This window comes from Corvus hawaiiensis, chromosome 1, assembly GCF_020740725.1.
Source record: "Corvus hawaiiensis isolate bCorHaw1 chromosome 1, bCorHaw1.pri.cur, whole genome shotgun sequence".
NCBI lineage: Eukaryota > Metazoa > Chordata > Aves > Passeriformes > Corvidae > Corvus > Corvus hawaiiensis.
In genome coordinates this window covers 44,943,956-44,960,111 of record NC_063213.1, presented here as the reverse complement: position 1 = coordinate 44,960,111, position 16,156 = coordinate 44,943,956, and the positions used below count along the sequence as shown (strand labels likewise).

Genomic DNA, 16,156 nt, shown 5'->3' with positions numbered 1-16,156 from the left:
CACTTCCCTCTGCAATAAATGTGCTGCAGTAACTGTGTTATTAAAATTACATTAAAATTCAAGCATAGTTTTTTTTTTCTTCTCAGCATTATCCATCAAATTGCAACAAGTTGAACATCAATACATAAGACAAAATACATTTCTGGTGTTATGCAGGTGATACAGGAGTTCACTAAAGTGACTGCATACCTGCAGCAGTTTTATGTCTTATATTATTGTGTTGTGACTGAATAATCTATGTGTAAATTGCTGTAAATTAAATCATAGCTCTCAGAGAAAAGATCGGACAGTAACACAAGGGACAGCAAATTCCCCAATGGGATTTATCAGCCATCTGGCACCGTGCAAATAGCACTCATACAGGGGAGGCTCTGGTTAGTAACCACAGCAACAGGTCTGCTGAGTACTCCTAAAAGTTATGCAGTGTCAGCAACCTTTTCTCTCCTCCCACACACATCATTCACTGGGGGCTGTGAGCAGTGGCATGTCCTTCCTGGGCTACAGATGTTTTTGCTGCAGCATTTTCCAGTATTCCATTTTTCAGGAGACTTAAAACTTGGAGAGTTTTGTTTTGGTTTTTTGTAATATGCCTTCAAGGAATTCTGACTCCAAAAAACTCTCTCCATGTATAAGGTATTTTCTTTATTCATGGAAGGGGTAGATAGCTGCAAGGTGGGAAGAGATCACTAATAACAGAAATATTTCTAACTAAAATAAAAGAAGTACTTTTGGCTCCTGAACTTCCAAAAGGATTGGAAAACTCTGTTTTCTAAAATGTTCACAACTGTCTCTGTCATAAAACAGTCCATGTTTACATAAATGGCCTTATCCACAAGGTTCAACTGGAAAATAGTAGTTAATAGATGGGCAAAATTACGAAGCTCACACTGTATTGTATGTTTCATGCTGGTTGCATGTTATTTCTTATGTACATATTTTAACAGAGAAATGTAAATAATAAATTACCCAGGAGTTTTTAAACTTCCTCATATTTGGTGTGGATATCAGCCAAGAAAAACTGGACGGTACGGAGAGATATTCCCCTGCTTATCTTCCCTGCTATTCCCTGCCAGCCCAAGGGCCCTGGTGTTTTCTCCAAGTCTGCCATGTGAACATGTGAAGCCCAGGATTTAACCCAGCTGCTGGTAGTGACAACAGCAGTGAAGACATGATGGCACATAAGGGCTGAGATACTGGATGCAAAGGTAAATTCCCACCTATCCCGGTATCCCGCAGTGGTAGGGAGGAGAAGAGAAATCCAGCAGGCAAGAATTGTGCAGCAAGATTCATTTGTTTAATTATTTTACAACTCTTTTATAGATTTTTTTTCTTCATAGTCTAATTGGCCAAAGGATCAGCCACCCCTTGGGGGTGATTGGCTAAAATCCTAAAACATCCATTGTCAAAATATTTTTCTACTGTACCATAAACAAAGCTTTGCAAGGTCGCAGGTGCTCATAGCTTATCGAACTCTGCTAATATCTTCCGTGAGAGAGAAAAATATCTCACAGGACTGGAAAGAAGCAAGAGAAATTCTTGCTAGCTGCATATTTGTATCCACACTCACCTTCTGTAAAAATGAAGGAACATCACCAGTCTTGTCTCTCTTAAGTATTGTGGTCAGCGTTGCTAAGAGTAAAATCCAGCAGGTTGTGATTTCCTTTCAACTACAATTAGTCCATTAGCTACAGACCTACAGAGCCCATTCCCAGAGATGAACACAAAACCATTTTGCATTGCATTTGTGGAATGAAAACCTATTCTCTAAAGACATATTCCAGCAGATTAGAGAGACCAGAGGTAAACTCTGCTATTTACTTCCAGAGAGAGAGCAGGCCAAGCACACAAAAGAAATAGGTGTTACCTAGTTCACTATTTGGGGAAAGAGGCAGAAGAGGAAGCATACCTGCTTTAAAGGAATTTCAATGGCAATAACATGAAAGAGGACAGGATTGATTTAATGCTTCCAGCCTGACTCCCAGATGAGGAATCAATTATCCTGCATCATTTAATCTCCTTATGCAGGTCATGACACAAACTAGAAATTAGAAGCATCGTATCTAAAATGAAGACAGCTTTTAACGGTAGTTAGCATCAGCCTCAGATTTTTTTAGAGGAAAATATAGCTGGGATTTGGGGAGCTCTGAAGAGTTGGCTCCACTGGATTTCTGCAGTCAGACCCTAATATTTTAAAAGTGGGTTTGTCCTTGTTACCTAATGGAAATGCAAAGAGGAAAGGAAAGGAAAGGAAAGGAAAGGAAAGGAAAGGAAAGGAAAGGAAAGGAAAGGAAAGGAAAGGAAAGGAAAGGAAAGGAAAGGAAAGGAAAGGAAAGGAAAGGAAAGGAAAGGAAAGGAAAGGAAAGGAAAGGAAAGGAAAGGAAAGGAAAGGAAAGGAAAGGAAAGGAAAGGAAAGGAAAGGAAGGGAAAGGAAAGGAAAGGGAAAGGGAAAGAAAAAGAAAAAGAAAAAAGATTTTAAATTATCCCTTTGGACAAACTCCAGCCTACAAGGAACATGACCTTCAGAAAATTTGCAAAAAATTATTTACCTGCCATGTTTCAAACTATCCTCTGTCATGGCAACTTTCTCAGATAAACCAAGCTCCTTCTTTTTTTACATCATTCAACAGAAATACTGCATGGTCTCTGACCAGATACAACCCCTAGGTAAACCAACATTTTGTTGGAATAAAAATTCCCAGGAGGAAGAAATGTGATGCAGTAGGAGCCTCCATCTGAATCCCCCCCAGGCTGGAAGATGATAACCATGTTCTTGTCCCTAAACAGCCTCCTACTGAGATTGTCAATTATATTTCTTGTGTGAAACTGTTGACATAATGAAGCACAGGCATGAAAACAGAAGCAGTATAGCTAAAGAAAGATCCTTATTTTGTCAGAGAGTTATTTTTCCTCTGAACCAGGAGAAAACTAGGACACAGAATGTAAGCATTATGATTAACTTTCAAGAGAAGCTAAAATTATCCAGGATTATACAAATATAAGCAGTTTTTATTTATTTCCTGTTACCAAAAACAATTCAGCATTGAAGACAAATTAAAGGGCTTGGGGTAGTGTGTTTTGGGCTGTGTTTTGGGGATTTTTGCAAAAACTCTACGATGAGGCCAATGTATTTTCAAGAAGTAAACTCTAACATACCTATTCTGAAAATTCTTTAACAGACCTTGGAAGTGTGAATTTAAATTTTGCCTTAAACTCCATATAAGAACTGTCCAAAGGAGTGGTTTATAATCAAAGTCAAATCAGGAACTAGCCTTATTATTTGCAGTCCTTACATCAGTGGCTGCCAGTGCTCTTTCTTCCAAGTAAGCAGATGCCAAAGGATCAAGGAAATAAAATGTTTTGCATTTCCCACATCACTCTACATAATTCCACTCTCTCTGACATTTTCCCTAGCTTTGTGTCTTTTCCCAGAATGCCCCAAAGCAATGAGCTTTCCCAATTGTAGTGGTTAGGTTCAAAATATCCATTACTTACTTATTTTGCTTCTGTGAGATAAGAATTAGGAGAAAGCAAAGCAGGCACAAAACTTAAAAGAATATAAAGAAGTTTATTAACAGACCTAAAAGAAAGAAAAAAAAACCAGACTAAACCTTCAGAACATTTCTCCTCCCCCCACCTTTCTCCCTTCTCCCACTGACAATGTAAAAAGACAACCCTTGAGATTTTCAGTCAGTTTACCACCTCTATAATAATCTTTTTCAGTTCACTTAGGGAGGAGTCTCTCTTGCTCATGCTATGGAGACATCTCCACAAGAAACTGTTCTCTCGTGGCTTCAATATCACAGCAAGACAGCCGCCCGGGCTGATACCCACCTGCATCTGAAACTAGGATTTCTGGATCAAGGGATAGAACACCTTCTATCTAACAGCATAAACAATGGGATGTGGGGAACATGTATGACAAAGGTAATTTAAGGGCTGACCTGTACAATCTATTTTTTACACTGAAGTACTCCGGAAACCAACTATGTATGACTTTCATTGAAGATATCACGAAGAAGAAATTATGGCAGCAATTTGTTCTATATGTACTTAACACTGCAATTTTATGACTCTGTAACATACCTTACTCACCAAAATACCAAAACACTCTGTATTTGGGATATTCCTGGCAGCACAAGGACATACTCTAGAGGGATCTGGACAGGCTGGATCAATGGTCTGAGTCCAACTGTACGAGGTTCAACAAGGCCAAGTGCTGGGTCACATCAACCCCAGGCAGTGCTACAGGCTGGGGCAGAGTGCCTGGAAAGCTCCCCTGCAGAAAAGGACCTGGGGATGCTGGTTGACAGCAGCTGAACCTGAGCCAAGAGTGAGCCCAGGTGGCCAAATAGGCCAATAGCAGCCTGACCTGTTTCAGCAGTAGTGTGGGCAGCAGGATGAGGGCAGTGATTGTCCCCCCTGTACTCAGCACTGGTGAAGCTGCAGCTCAAATCCCATGTTCAGTTTTGGGCCTCTCACTAGAAGACACTGAAGTGCTGGAGTGCATCCAGAAAAGGGAAGGAAGCTGCTCAGGGGTCTGGAGCACAAGTCTGATGAGGAGTGGCTGAGGGAGCTGGGAGTGTTTAGCCTAGAGAAAAGGAGGCTGAGGGGGAAAACCTTATCACTCTCTACAGCTTACTGACGAGGTTGTAGCGAGGTGAGGGTAGACTTTTTCTCCCAAGTGACAAGGCACGGGACAAAAGGAAACATCCTCAAGTTGTACTAGGGGAGGTTTAGATTGGATGTTAGGCAAAAATTCTTCATGGAAAGGATTGTCAAGCATGGGGGAAGATCACCCAGGATTGTGGTGGAGGAACCACTGAAATACCTGCAGGTAGTCAAAAGACATGTAGATGTGGCACTTGGACATGACTGAGTGGTGGACGTGCTAGTGCTGGGTTAACAGTTGGATTGGATGATCTTAAGGGTCTTTTCCAACATACATGATTCTATAATTCTATGACATAAGGTACTGAAAAGATGTAAAGTGATTTGCTCACTTCCACCACTGTTTGCCTTGTCAGTTTATCTCAAAAAAGAAAACTTTAAAAAACATTTCAGACTAAAGCACCATTCCTGAAGCTTTGCCAAAAGCTTTCTTGTGTCATTGCATTGCATGTCAAGAATTTTCAAATAAAATGTGCTCTGAAGGCTTCTTCTGTACCTACAGAAGGCAGCAACTCCCACTGTAATTGTTAGATACTGGCTGTGATTGACAGGCTGCAGTTCTAAAAAACATCACTATATATTTTCCTAAATAACCACAAACCAACAAGAAATGTTTGAAGAAGGCTGTAAGATGCAGGAGCAGAGTGGTCTGTTTTGAACCCTCTCCACTTTTTCAAGTGCCATGTTCTACAGATATGCAGTGAGGGTTTGTTTCTTCAGGGGAAATACACCTTGCACTTCACACACAAGCCAGCCGAAACACTCCTGAATGCCACTGAAGTTCCAATACTCCTCTCCACGTCAGGGGACAGGCAGCTGCCTGCCTCTGGTGTCCTGGAGGTTGTTGGCTGGCTCCTGCCGGCACTCCAGCAGTTTGCCCTGTGGATTAACAAGCAAATGCAATTGAAGTTAAAACAGGCAGTGCTACTTCTACCTAGGAAAGCCTTTCATCTTCACAGGAGGACTTTAACAATAGCAAATGATAATCAAGTTGAAGTGACTTCTCAAATCTGCTGCTGGTTCTGCACTTTTAAAAAACATTTTCAGTTCAACTTCAGAATTTAACACAGCTCTCAAGAAAATTATTAAGAACAAAACCCATGCTCTCATTTGGCATAAACCTATACACAACAACAAATAAAGCATCTTGGTCTTGCAGCTTTAACACTCTGCTGGCATTAACAAGTAACTACACATTCACTAAAAGTTTATTTTTATGAAATGCTTTAAAAATCCAAGCAGAAGATAATGCCTATATACATTTCACAGCAGTCACTGACTATAAACTCCTACTTAATATAAAAGAAACAACAATTGGCCCTAACTGGAGTCACATATTGGCACCCCATTATTTAATCTTAACTTTTAATGTATTAGGTCAGTAACATGGGCAAATTTTATCCCATGCTTTTATGCTTTCATTCCCCAGCCAGATGTTTTGAGAACATGCTAAACCCTGCAAACAATGATCTAAAACCCTCACAGACCCAAGGTAAGTCTCAGTTCTGCTCTTCCCAGCAGCACACACACACACAGTATTTCCCATTCGGTTGGTTGGGTACCTGACAGTTCCCACATGCAGGCACAACCAGCTTAAAGATCAGCTTCACAGCTATTAGCCCCCCTTGGCCTAGGCTATACAAATTGTCTACGTTCCCCACACAGTCAACAGAGAAAGACAGGACACTGTTTGATAAGGTAGCTATCCCAGCACAAGATAAACAACACACGTGTACTGAGCTGCCCACAGGTGCCCAGTGCTCTGGAGCCTGTAGGGGAAATCAAGACAGCCAGCACAGAACATGCAACCAACCTTGTGCAAGCTGAAGTCAGGCAAGCTTGATTTTCCTAAGTGATGGGAAAAAACATCAATGTGCAAAACCAAGACCAGTCAGAAGAGCTAAATAGGTAATGACTATTCATTATTTCTTCACGATAAAAGAGTAAGAGCAGGAAATGAGCCTAAAACAGAAGGGAAACATTTTCCTACACTATTTTACTGTGAAACTCACTGCCGTAAAAGCACAAGTGTTACTGGGTTCAAGAAAAGCAGACAGCATTACTGAGGAAAAAGATCTAAGGTTACTGAAAACAAAATGCACGGCTACAATTCCCTGTCACTTAGAACACCACCCACAAAATGCCAGATGCTGGAAGAAAACCAAAACAGAACAGCCCAACGCTGCTCACCTTCACCTACAACTTTCCTCTTCCCTCTCAACAGTCACTATTGACAGGCATCTCTAAATGCCCCTCTGCGGCTGAACTCAGTTTAATGAAGCAGTCTTCGAATCCTCAACTGCAACACTAGGTGGCAGGGAAACATCTAACTCACCCACAGCACTGAGAACCTTGAATGCAGTCTCAGCTTGCGGTAGTTAAGGGTCAGTGCAATGCAGCAATCTCGGTTTCATACAACTGGATTTGCTTCGCGTCCTTACATAGCTTTGGGCAACATAGTACAATGCTGTGTTCATAGACCCATAGGTTACTGATGTCAGAATAAATTCTGTCCCTGAGATACCTTGCCCTCTCATTTAAGAAACCATGGACAATTGCAAAAATATTTCTTCCTCTCCAAAAATTTCTTCCTCTCCTCTTTGAACTCCAATTTTGTGTTTGAAATCCTAATGATCTCCACCTCTGTAGACACAGCACCATAACATTTACCTCACACCTTTATTTTTCTAAAACTCCATTTTATTATTTAAAATTCTTATCACTTGTGTGCTACTTGTGAAAAATGCTGCAAAGGGGCAATGAAACAAGTTCTGCGACTCACGCAGCTGCATAGCAGACAAGCCCATGGAAACTGTTCTTCAGACCATACTGATGCTCCTGTCAGTACACTCTCCCTTCTGCAAGAGGAAAAACTTCACACTTGTAGTATTCTGCTCAATATCCCCCTCAAACTGTGAGAGAAAGGCATGATCTTTTCTGATGAATGCTAAGTCTGAGTTTCAAAACAAATGCATGTGTACATTTAAAGGACACCACCTCTGCACTGCAGCACAACTTGCTGCTTTCCAAACTACAGACATTTCCTAGAATGTTGCTGGCAGTAGAAGTGAAAGTCTGACATTTAACTCCTGCTTTGTTCACAAAATTTAACAAAAAATGCAGACAATTATTGCCATGGATGGTAACACTCTCCCTTTAGAAGGGCAAGATCAGCACACTATAACCATTCTTCTCATTCAGCTTTGTATCAGTTTCTCAGCTGTATAAAGAGATGCTGATGCCTTCTACTACATCTTTTAAAAATCTGGAAAAAAAACCCAAGGTCAGCACACTGCTTTTTAAGCAGTGACACACAAGAAGGAAGGTCAAGTAATTAGGCCACAGACTACAAGTTATACATAAGGTAGCTGCTGAAAGTGATCTTGGCACACAAACAAATCACAGAAAGTCACTGAACTGGATTTTGATTTTTATGCTTGGTAACTGGAAAGTTTGTTTCATTTCTGAAAAATAATTTAATACAAAATTTAAAAAACACTGATGTACAAGTCTTTGCTATAGAAGGAGTACATTTTCACACTTTAAAATACTTTAAAACATTTGTACATAATGAAGAGAAAATCTCTTTTCTATAAAGAAAGTGTTTCTTTGCCAACAGCAATTCTCAACTCCAAAACACAGAATTAAGATGACACGAGAATCAGACAGTCTAAGTCACCACTATTTGTGTCAAAAAAAATTATGCCACCCTTTTCTACAGTTCATCATGCTTGTATGTAAATTCCCTTGCAGATATAAACCCATCACTGTCTTCATCTTCTTTATCAAATATGTCTTCAACCAAAGCATCATGCTGGGTGTCATTTACCACTGCTCCATGCTTTTCGAATTCTTTCTTCAAGTAAATTTTCACCTATTAGACAAAAGGTGAGAGTGAACATTTTCAGACTTACGAAAGAATTGATTACTGCAGGATAACAGAGGGATGCTATGTTCAGGATGGTGGTATTAGGTAACAGATACCCTCCTCCTATGCCACTGACAGAATAATACTTGTCTAACAGATTCTGCAGTCCCTTGGAGTGAAGAGTCTTTAGTGGTAGAAGTGACAGTAAAACTAGCAAAGCTGTTGCCTACCTTTATGGTATCTGACTGAAAAAATGAGCCAGGACAGCCTGTCTTCTGATGTCTATACAGTAAAGTACAAACAGCTGGGCAGAAGTTATTAGCTACCAATTGGTCAGAGACAACTTTTCCACATTCCAGCACCCTGACAACCCAGTACATATAAACAGCCACCCCAAATATATACATAAATCTGTCCATAATCTCAGTGTTTGCTGCTCCAGTGGGAAATACTTTAAAAGATTTCTAGACATCTCAAAATTCTGAAGGACAAAGAGCCAAGGCAGGTTAAACAGACCACTGGAACACTTACTTACATTAAGCTAGATATTAATGCTAAGCAGTGTTTTCAACGACATCAGATTGTTTTTACTAAGTTTTTAAGGTTTAACTTACGGAGATCCCAAGTGTTATGAATTGCAGAGCCTTCTACAAAAACAACAACACCAACATACTCATCTATTAAACAGATACCACTCATGTAAGAACCATGGGCCATGTTTCGGGTCTGTTTTAGTCATTTCACTCTCTGGGATTTGTCAAGGTTATTGCTTACATTCCTAATACACAGACATTACACACACTGACACTGTGTGATGCATAGTACAAATGATTAATTAGCCTTCTGGGTCTTGTAAACTGTACCAGATGCAAATCAAAAAGAACTCAGTGGTTTATACTAACTTCTCATGGATCACTTTTGCACACTGGAGAATCAGAAGACTGAAAATAAGAGGCAAGCAGATGGTGAATAATGCTGAATACATGTCCTTCACAGAGTGAATGCTATGAAACAGGACTGCCCTACAGCAGAAGAAATTCCAGTTTATTAATAAATCAGCAATTAAATCCAAAAAGCCCCGAAGTCTGGTTTTATTCCTAAGATGCTTTATTTTATCCAAGTCTTCCATAAGCATGCGGCACACATGAGTCACATGCCTATCCTCAGCTTACCAAGGCTCCTTTTGAACCTCCAGTCTGGAATTTTCACTAGGATGCAAGGCTCAGAGCAGTGCAGCATAGATGTGCATTCTTTTTCACTCTCCCATCCTGTTAGATTTGCTCACAAGAGAAGGATAATCCACTCACCTCTTGCTTGGATAGTTTCCAGTCATCATTAAGATCCATCTCTTGGAATGACTCATGAGACCTTGGTCCATTTCTAATTTCTAGAAGGTCAATGTTGAAAATCAGTGTGCTCTCAGGTGGAATTTTTCCTGCCCAAAATGGAGAAAAGTTAAAACCAACTATATATTCAATGCCATATAAAAGCCGTATGTGTCAGAGAAATGTTCCAGTAATCCTGGTCATTTCAAAGCATCCTACAGTTTGAACTAGCAAGGATAAGTATCTCTAACAGTGATGACCTCAACCATTTCAGCCTGCAGCCTGGACTCGGAGCAGCCCTTACAGCATATATGCAGCTTTAGATGCAACTAGTTTTGTTGGAGACTAGTAGGTGTTGATGCAAGCTCTTATTCAGCAATTACCATCACAAGTTTATCAAACAACATTCTTGAATCTTCTTTCTTTCATGGCCAGAGCCAGATAAACTGGAAAACAATAAAAGAGACTGTACAGTCAGACAGGCTACAGCCAAGACTAACGGACAGGGCAGCAAGAAGGGAGAATTTAGTACTCCCAGTACACCATTACCCCGTCAGTCTCGAAATTCCTCTCCACTGCCAACTGATACCTTGTATCTGCTGTTCTGCCACAGGGAAAAACTCTTTTGCAGAGAAGGACAGAAGGGTAGTGACAATGTTGGTCTCCCACAGCAGTCTCTGGACTCGGTGCACAAAGTACTGAGCTATTTCCAAACACACAGCAGAAACTAAGTACCCAAACCTAATCACAAAGCATGTGTTATCACTACATCGTTTTTGATGTAGGTGAACAGACCAGTAACTTCCTAATAGTGCCACAGACCACTCCCCCACGCCACCACACCTCGAGGATTTCAGTTTATCAGGCATTGGCTTTCACAGAGATGCAATATGCCCTCATGCTGATGGCTGAAGCTACTGTCAAAGACCTTTTAGCACATCACTTTGCTCCTTTATACAGAAAGGTTGAATAGGACCAAATATATCTCTATACTGGATGGCAGCACCCCAAAAACTATTTCTTTGCCTTGAGAAAACAGGGAAAAAATAATCCACATCTATTAGTTTGGAGCTATGGTGTTAAATATACCCTGAACTGCAATAACCAATGGGCTTTTAGATTTCTGGGATGATAAACATGCAGAATCTTCTGGAAACACAGGGCATAGTGCCCTGTTTAGGGTTTGGAACACAGGTAATTTTTTGAGTGTTACAGAAAAAGGCATCTGACTCAAATAATGAGTCAGACAGCAACCAAGGTGGGAGGCTACTGAAATTATGTGCATTCAGAGAAAGCATGAAGAAAATGAAATGATTCTGTCTTCAAGGGCATAATTTGAAAACAGCAACATAATTATGGCCAAATACTTCAAAGTCTTCCTAAAGCACGTAATTTCTTACAGCAGTTAGCAGTGTTTAGCTGTTTAACCTTCTTGCACTAAACACCAAGGTGAGGCTTGCAAGTCTTTGAAGGACAACTTCAGTGCTTTACATATTAATCAAACAATTAGGGCTGATGACTACATGAGCACTGCAGCATTTCATATCTTTTTGTGGAAAAATGTACAGCTGTTCCCTGCATAAAGACAAATAAATGACAACCGCATGTTCCCGTTCCCTACTAGAAACACGATTACTTCTAATACTGTATCTTGAACGCTGAAGCAGAGCTTCTAGAAAAATGTGTTAAACTGGTACATTCAAGAGAGGAAGGTATGAAGTATGCTGTATGCATGAATACTACCTAGCATGAGGTAATATGGAGTCCAAAGCCTATGTGCAGCCCTGCTTGCCAGAAGGTACAGAACTGCACACAGTCCTCACTCCCAAACAGTCTCATAGTGATGGGAGAGAACATTAGCAGGATAGACTATATGTTCCTAGACATTCATCCCTTCTGCTTTGGAACCTTGCACTACCGTAGGTCATTTGTTGCAACTCTTGTCATGACATAGATATTCATAATAATTGCTCAAAATAAGTTAACTAAAACAAATCCCATAAAGCAGAAACAGAACCATTCAAGCTGCCACTTAAGCAACTGCATATTCCAAATCTGGCCCTCCCGTTATAAGAATCTGGAAATACTTGAAAAGAAAAGCCCCAAACACCCTCAGTAGTAGACAGGTTGAGTAAACTCTACAAAGGATGTTTATATCTGTCTGCACAGCAGTCAGTGCATTTTCAGTAGGTGACAACATGACAACATGCCCATGCACCTACACATCTTACTGTGGATAACAGGGACCACTGCCCAAACGGAAAACAGCTCTAAGAGGGAAAGAATTAATGTCTCTATAGGGAGAAATAAACAGTGACTTTTCATTGTATCATCCAAGAACCGGCTGGGCAGTAGTACAAGGTTCTAAAAGAAACCTGCAAGCAAGAATGAGGCTTGCACATGCACATTCATGAAGTATTAGCACAAAAACAGATCCAACAGCCAAAAAGCCAACTGTTACCTAAGCAACCACCTCCACTTGACTGTAAAAGAAGGGAGAAAAAAAAACAAACTAAAAAAAAAAGAAGACGCAGGGAACTGCTGGGCACAGCACTAACAGAAAAGACATTTAGAACATACAGCACAGCAGCTACCATCAGTTTCTGGGGTTTTTTTCCTGCATTCACCACATAGCCACTTAATGGATATTACTGCAGAAAACAAATTTATGAGAAAGAGCACCCAACTCCCTCAATTTTTCTTCTTTAACAGAATCAAACTGGAAAGCTTGAAAGCTTGCTAACCTCTTAGCCCTAGAATAACAGTAAAATACAGAGAATAGAAACAATTAGAGCAAGGAAAGGGCTTCACATGTTTTACCTTTCCCTTCTTTTCCATAAGCAAGGGCTGGTGGAATAGTTAGCTTCCGCTTCTCTCCCACACACATGTCCTTCAAACCTCTGTCCCAGCCTTTGAGAGCTTCCCTTATGCCAAGTGTAAACCACATAGGTTGACCATTGTTATGCTTGTGACTGGAAAAGAAAGGAATAAAACACTTCATATTTAAGCATCAAGTTCCACAAAAGGCAGAGGGAATATGCTCATAATGTAAATATCTAGTTAAAAACACAGCACTACTCGGTACCTTGACATCTGTAAAATGCAAGACTTACACTTTCAAAGTCTTTAAAACTTATGCTTTGCATGACAAGGTTCCTTGAGAAGTGGAAAGAAATAAAACAACATTTACCTGGTGTGTTTATGACAACACCAATCAACCCGGATCTCCACCTTCACTTCCCTGATCACCTACTTCCACTTGGAAACTGATCAGAGTAGAAAAGCATTTTTCTTAAAAATCTATAGTCAAAGCCATCTACAAACTTCGGTAAATTGCATATCACAGACCAGCATGGCCATGATAGCAATATAAATCTAACATGCTTAGAAGAATCAGCCACATCTCTTTCAAAAGAAGCCATTAGGGAAAAAAACCCCAAAACTAAACAACTATATAACAGTCTAGAAAAAAACAGAAACAAACGCATGCAAAACATTCAACTTTACATCAGGGAGAAAAAACCCTTTCCTGATTTAACCAGGTGGTACAACCCGGACTACTTTCACTCTACTAACAGACAAGGAATTTAAAAGCTCTATTTACTAGTCATGCAGGAAAGGTGTTTAAGAAGAAAACAGAACACTTACAGAAGTTAGTCAGCAGCAAAAACTTTAGAGTGTCACTAGAAGTCCTTTTAGAGAGGCAAGTTAACTACAAGAGAAAATTAGTGAGATTTTAGTTGAATCATCTACAAGAGCATAAACATGCAAAATTGTCTTTTTTTTTTAAATATACAAAAGTAGCCTTCAGGCAGCCTGCAGAGACTTGAGTATTTTGCTGTCTCCCACTATTAACACTTCGTTGATGTTTTACAGGACATCCAGCATTAGCAAGTCGTTGCAGGCTCTTAGACTCCGTAGAATTTCTGGCTCTTCCTCCTATTTGCATTTCTGTGGCTCTGGTATGTTGACTTGTCTGGTCAGGGGCAGGTAAAGAATAATGAAAAGCTGTGATTGTGCTGCCGGTAGTCGAAGGACGCATGTAACTTTTTTTTTTTTTTAAATTAATGGTTTGCTTTAGAAACCAAACAAATTCATGCATAGCACAAGACCTATTAAAAAGCTGAGATCACATACCAAAACCTGCACCTAAATCACAGAATCACAGAACGGTTTGGATTGGAAGGGACCTTAAAGACCACCCAGTTCCAATCCCCCTGCCATGGGCAGATACACCTTCAGTTAGACCAGGTTGCCCAGAGCCCCTTCCAGCCTGGCCTTGAACACCTCCAGGAATGGATCCTCAACAACTTCCCTGGGCAGCCGTCTCACCACCCTCACAGTCAAGAATTTCTTTCTAATAACCTAATCTAAACCTGCACTCTCTAAGTTTGAAGCCATTCTCCCTTGTTCTGTCACTACATGCCCTTGCAAAAAGTCTCCCTCCCATCTTTCTTGAGGCACTGGATAGGCACAATTAGGTCACCTGAAAGCCTTCTCTTTTCCAGGCTGAACAATCCCAGTTCTCTCAACCTTTCCACCGAGGAGAGGTGCTCCGTGCATAACATCCCCATCTTTTAAGGAACGCCACATGGCTCTACTTCCTACAGACTGACCAGAAAACAAAGGCTAAGTAAGATTTATTTTATTACCTTGGGAAGGGAGATAAGCCTTACTGTTGGCGTTCGTCTTGAACAGCATTGTGAGACAGTTCTTCACACCAAACTTTCTGAGAACAGGTGGCAGTGGGAGGGGCCCCAATGACAAGTTTATGCAGTGTTATTTAAACTCTTTTATCCAAAACCAAATAAGACATTCATGCATTGCTTTTGCTTCCTTGCACACAAGTAAACGCAAGTTTGGGGCGTCTGGGGAGGGAGGAGTGAAAAAAAACCAAAACAAAACACTTGCCCCTGAAAAAAAAAACCCTCACAGAGCTACTTCGCAGATGGGTTGCAGACCCCTGTGAGAAGTCTGGATTCAGGAAAGCACGAGCAAAAGAGATCATCTATATTAAAATAAATAAATCTATTTTTATATATAGATAAAGGAGCGAGTCCAGAGAAGGCGCACCAACATTATTAGAGGGACGGAGCAGCACCTCTCCTAGGAGGAAAGACTGAGAGAATTGGGACTGTTCAGCCTGGTAAAGAGAAAACTCCAGGATGACCTAATTGCACCTTTCCAGTACCTCAAAGGAGCCTACAGAAGAGATAGAGAGAGACTATTTAAAAGGGCATATAGTGACAGAACAGGGAGTGATGGCTTTAAACTGAGAGTAGGTTCAGATTAGGTATTAGAAAGAAATTCGTTACTGTGAGGGTGGCAAGCCACTGGAACAGGCTGCCCAGGGAAGCTGTTGATGACCCACTCCTGGAGGTGTTCAAGGCCAGGTTGGATGGGGCTCTGAGCAACCTGGGCAGCGTTCAAGGGCACGTCGGATGGGGCTCTGAGCAACTTGGTCTAGTGGAAGAGTCAAGGAATCTTTAAGGTCACTTCCAACTCAAGCCATTTTATGATTCTATTTTATATACATATATATTTCCCCACGCAAGCTCAGCCAACAGCTCGCTCGAAGAAGACGCGCTGCTCACTTACGTCGAGTGAAACATGGAGCCGTCCCTCTCCAAGAAGCCCTCGTAGTGAACCAGCATCATGTCCCCCCACTTGGTCTTCCTGTGGCAGAGGAACGGCTTGTGCAGCACCTCCACCTTCACGTCGGCTGCGGGGGGGATCAGCGCCGCGCCCGCGCAGCCCAGCGCCGCGCACAGCAGGGCGGAGCACAGCAGCAGCGCCATCGCCCCCGCCGCGCTGCTCTCACCGTGCCGCCATCCCGCGCCCCGAGCCCGGCCGGTCCGTCCGACGTGGCAGCGGCGCGCACGGCTGCCAGCCCCCGGCTCCCGACGGCCCGGCACCGGCGGTGCGCGCTCTGATTGGCTCTGCGCAGGGCGAGCTCAGGAGGGGCTGCCGCCCATTGGAGCGCGCCCCTGTCCGTCCCTCAGCTCATCCAATCGACAGGCCCGGACAGACGAGGGAGGTGGGCGGGCCGGGCGCTCCGGGAAGTCACAGAGCCGGCGAGCGGGAGAGCCCCGCGGAGCACACGCACAATAGAGCCGGCCTCTGCCGGCCGTTGATTGGTCGGCGGTGGCAGGGAGGGCGCGTTCCGATTGGCCGCGAGAGGCCACCTGCTCTGGGCATTCCGCGCCTGCCCCCCGCCCGCCTCTCGCGCCCGCCGGTCACGCGGGCCGCGATTCACAGCGCGGGTTGCGCTGACGTAGCGCCGCGAGGCCGTGCT

At 42.1% G+C, this 16,156-nt stretch overlaps 1 protein-coding gene across 1 annotated transcript; it reads right to left on the bottom strand.

Annotated features, from left to right (window-relative positions):
- Positions 1-5,599: 5,599 nt before the first annotated feature.
- Positions 5,600-15,772, bottom strand: FKBP14 (FKBP prolyl isomerase 14). Its single transcript, XM_048302610.1, has 4 exons — positions 15,460-15,772; positions 12,682-12,833; positions 9,844-9,971; positions 5,600-8,542 (listed from the first exon to the last, which is right to left on the bottom strand). The coding sequence occupies exons 1-4, from the start codon at positions 15,657-15,659 to the stop codon at positions 8,384-8,386; spliced, it is 639 nt and encodes a 212-aa protein (XP_048158567.1). The 5' UTR covers positions 15,660-15,772; the 3' UTR covers positions 5,600-8,383.
- Between the last annotated feature and the right edge of the window lie 384 nt (positions 15,773-16,156).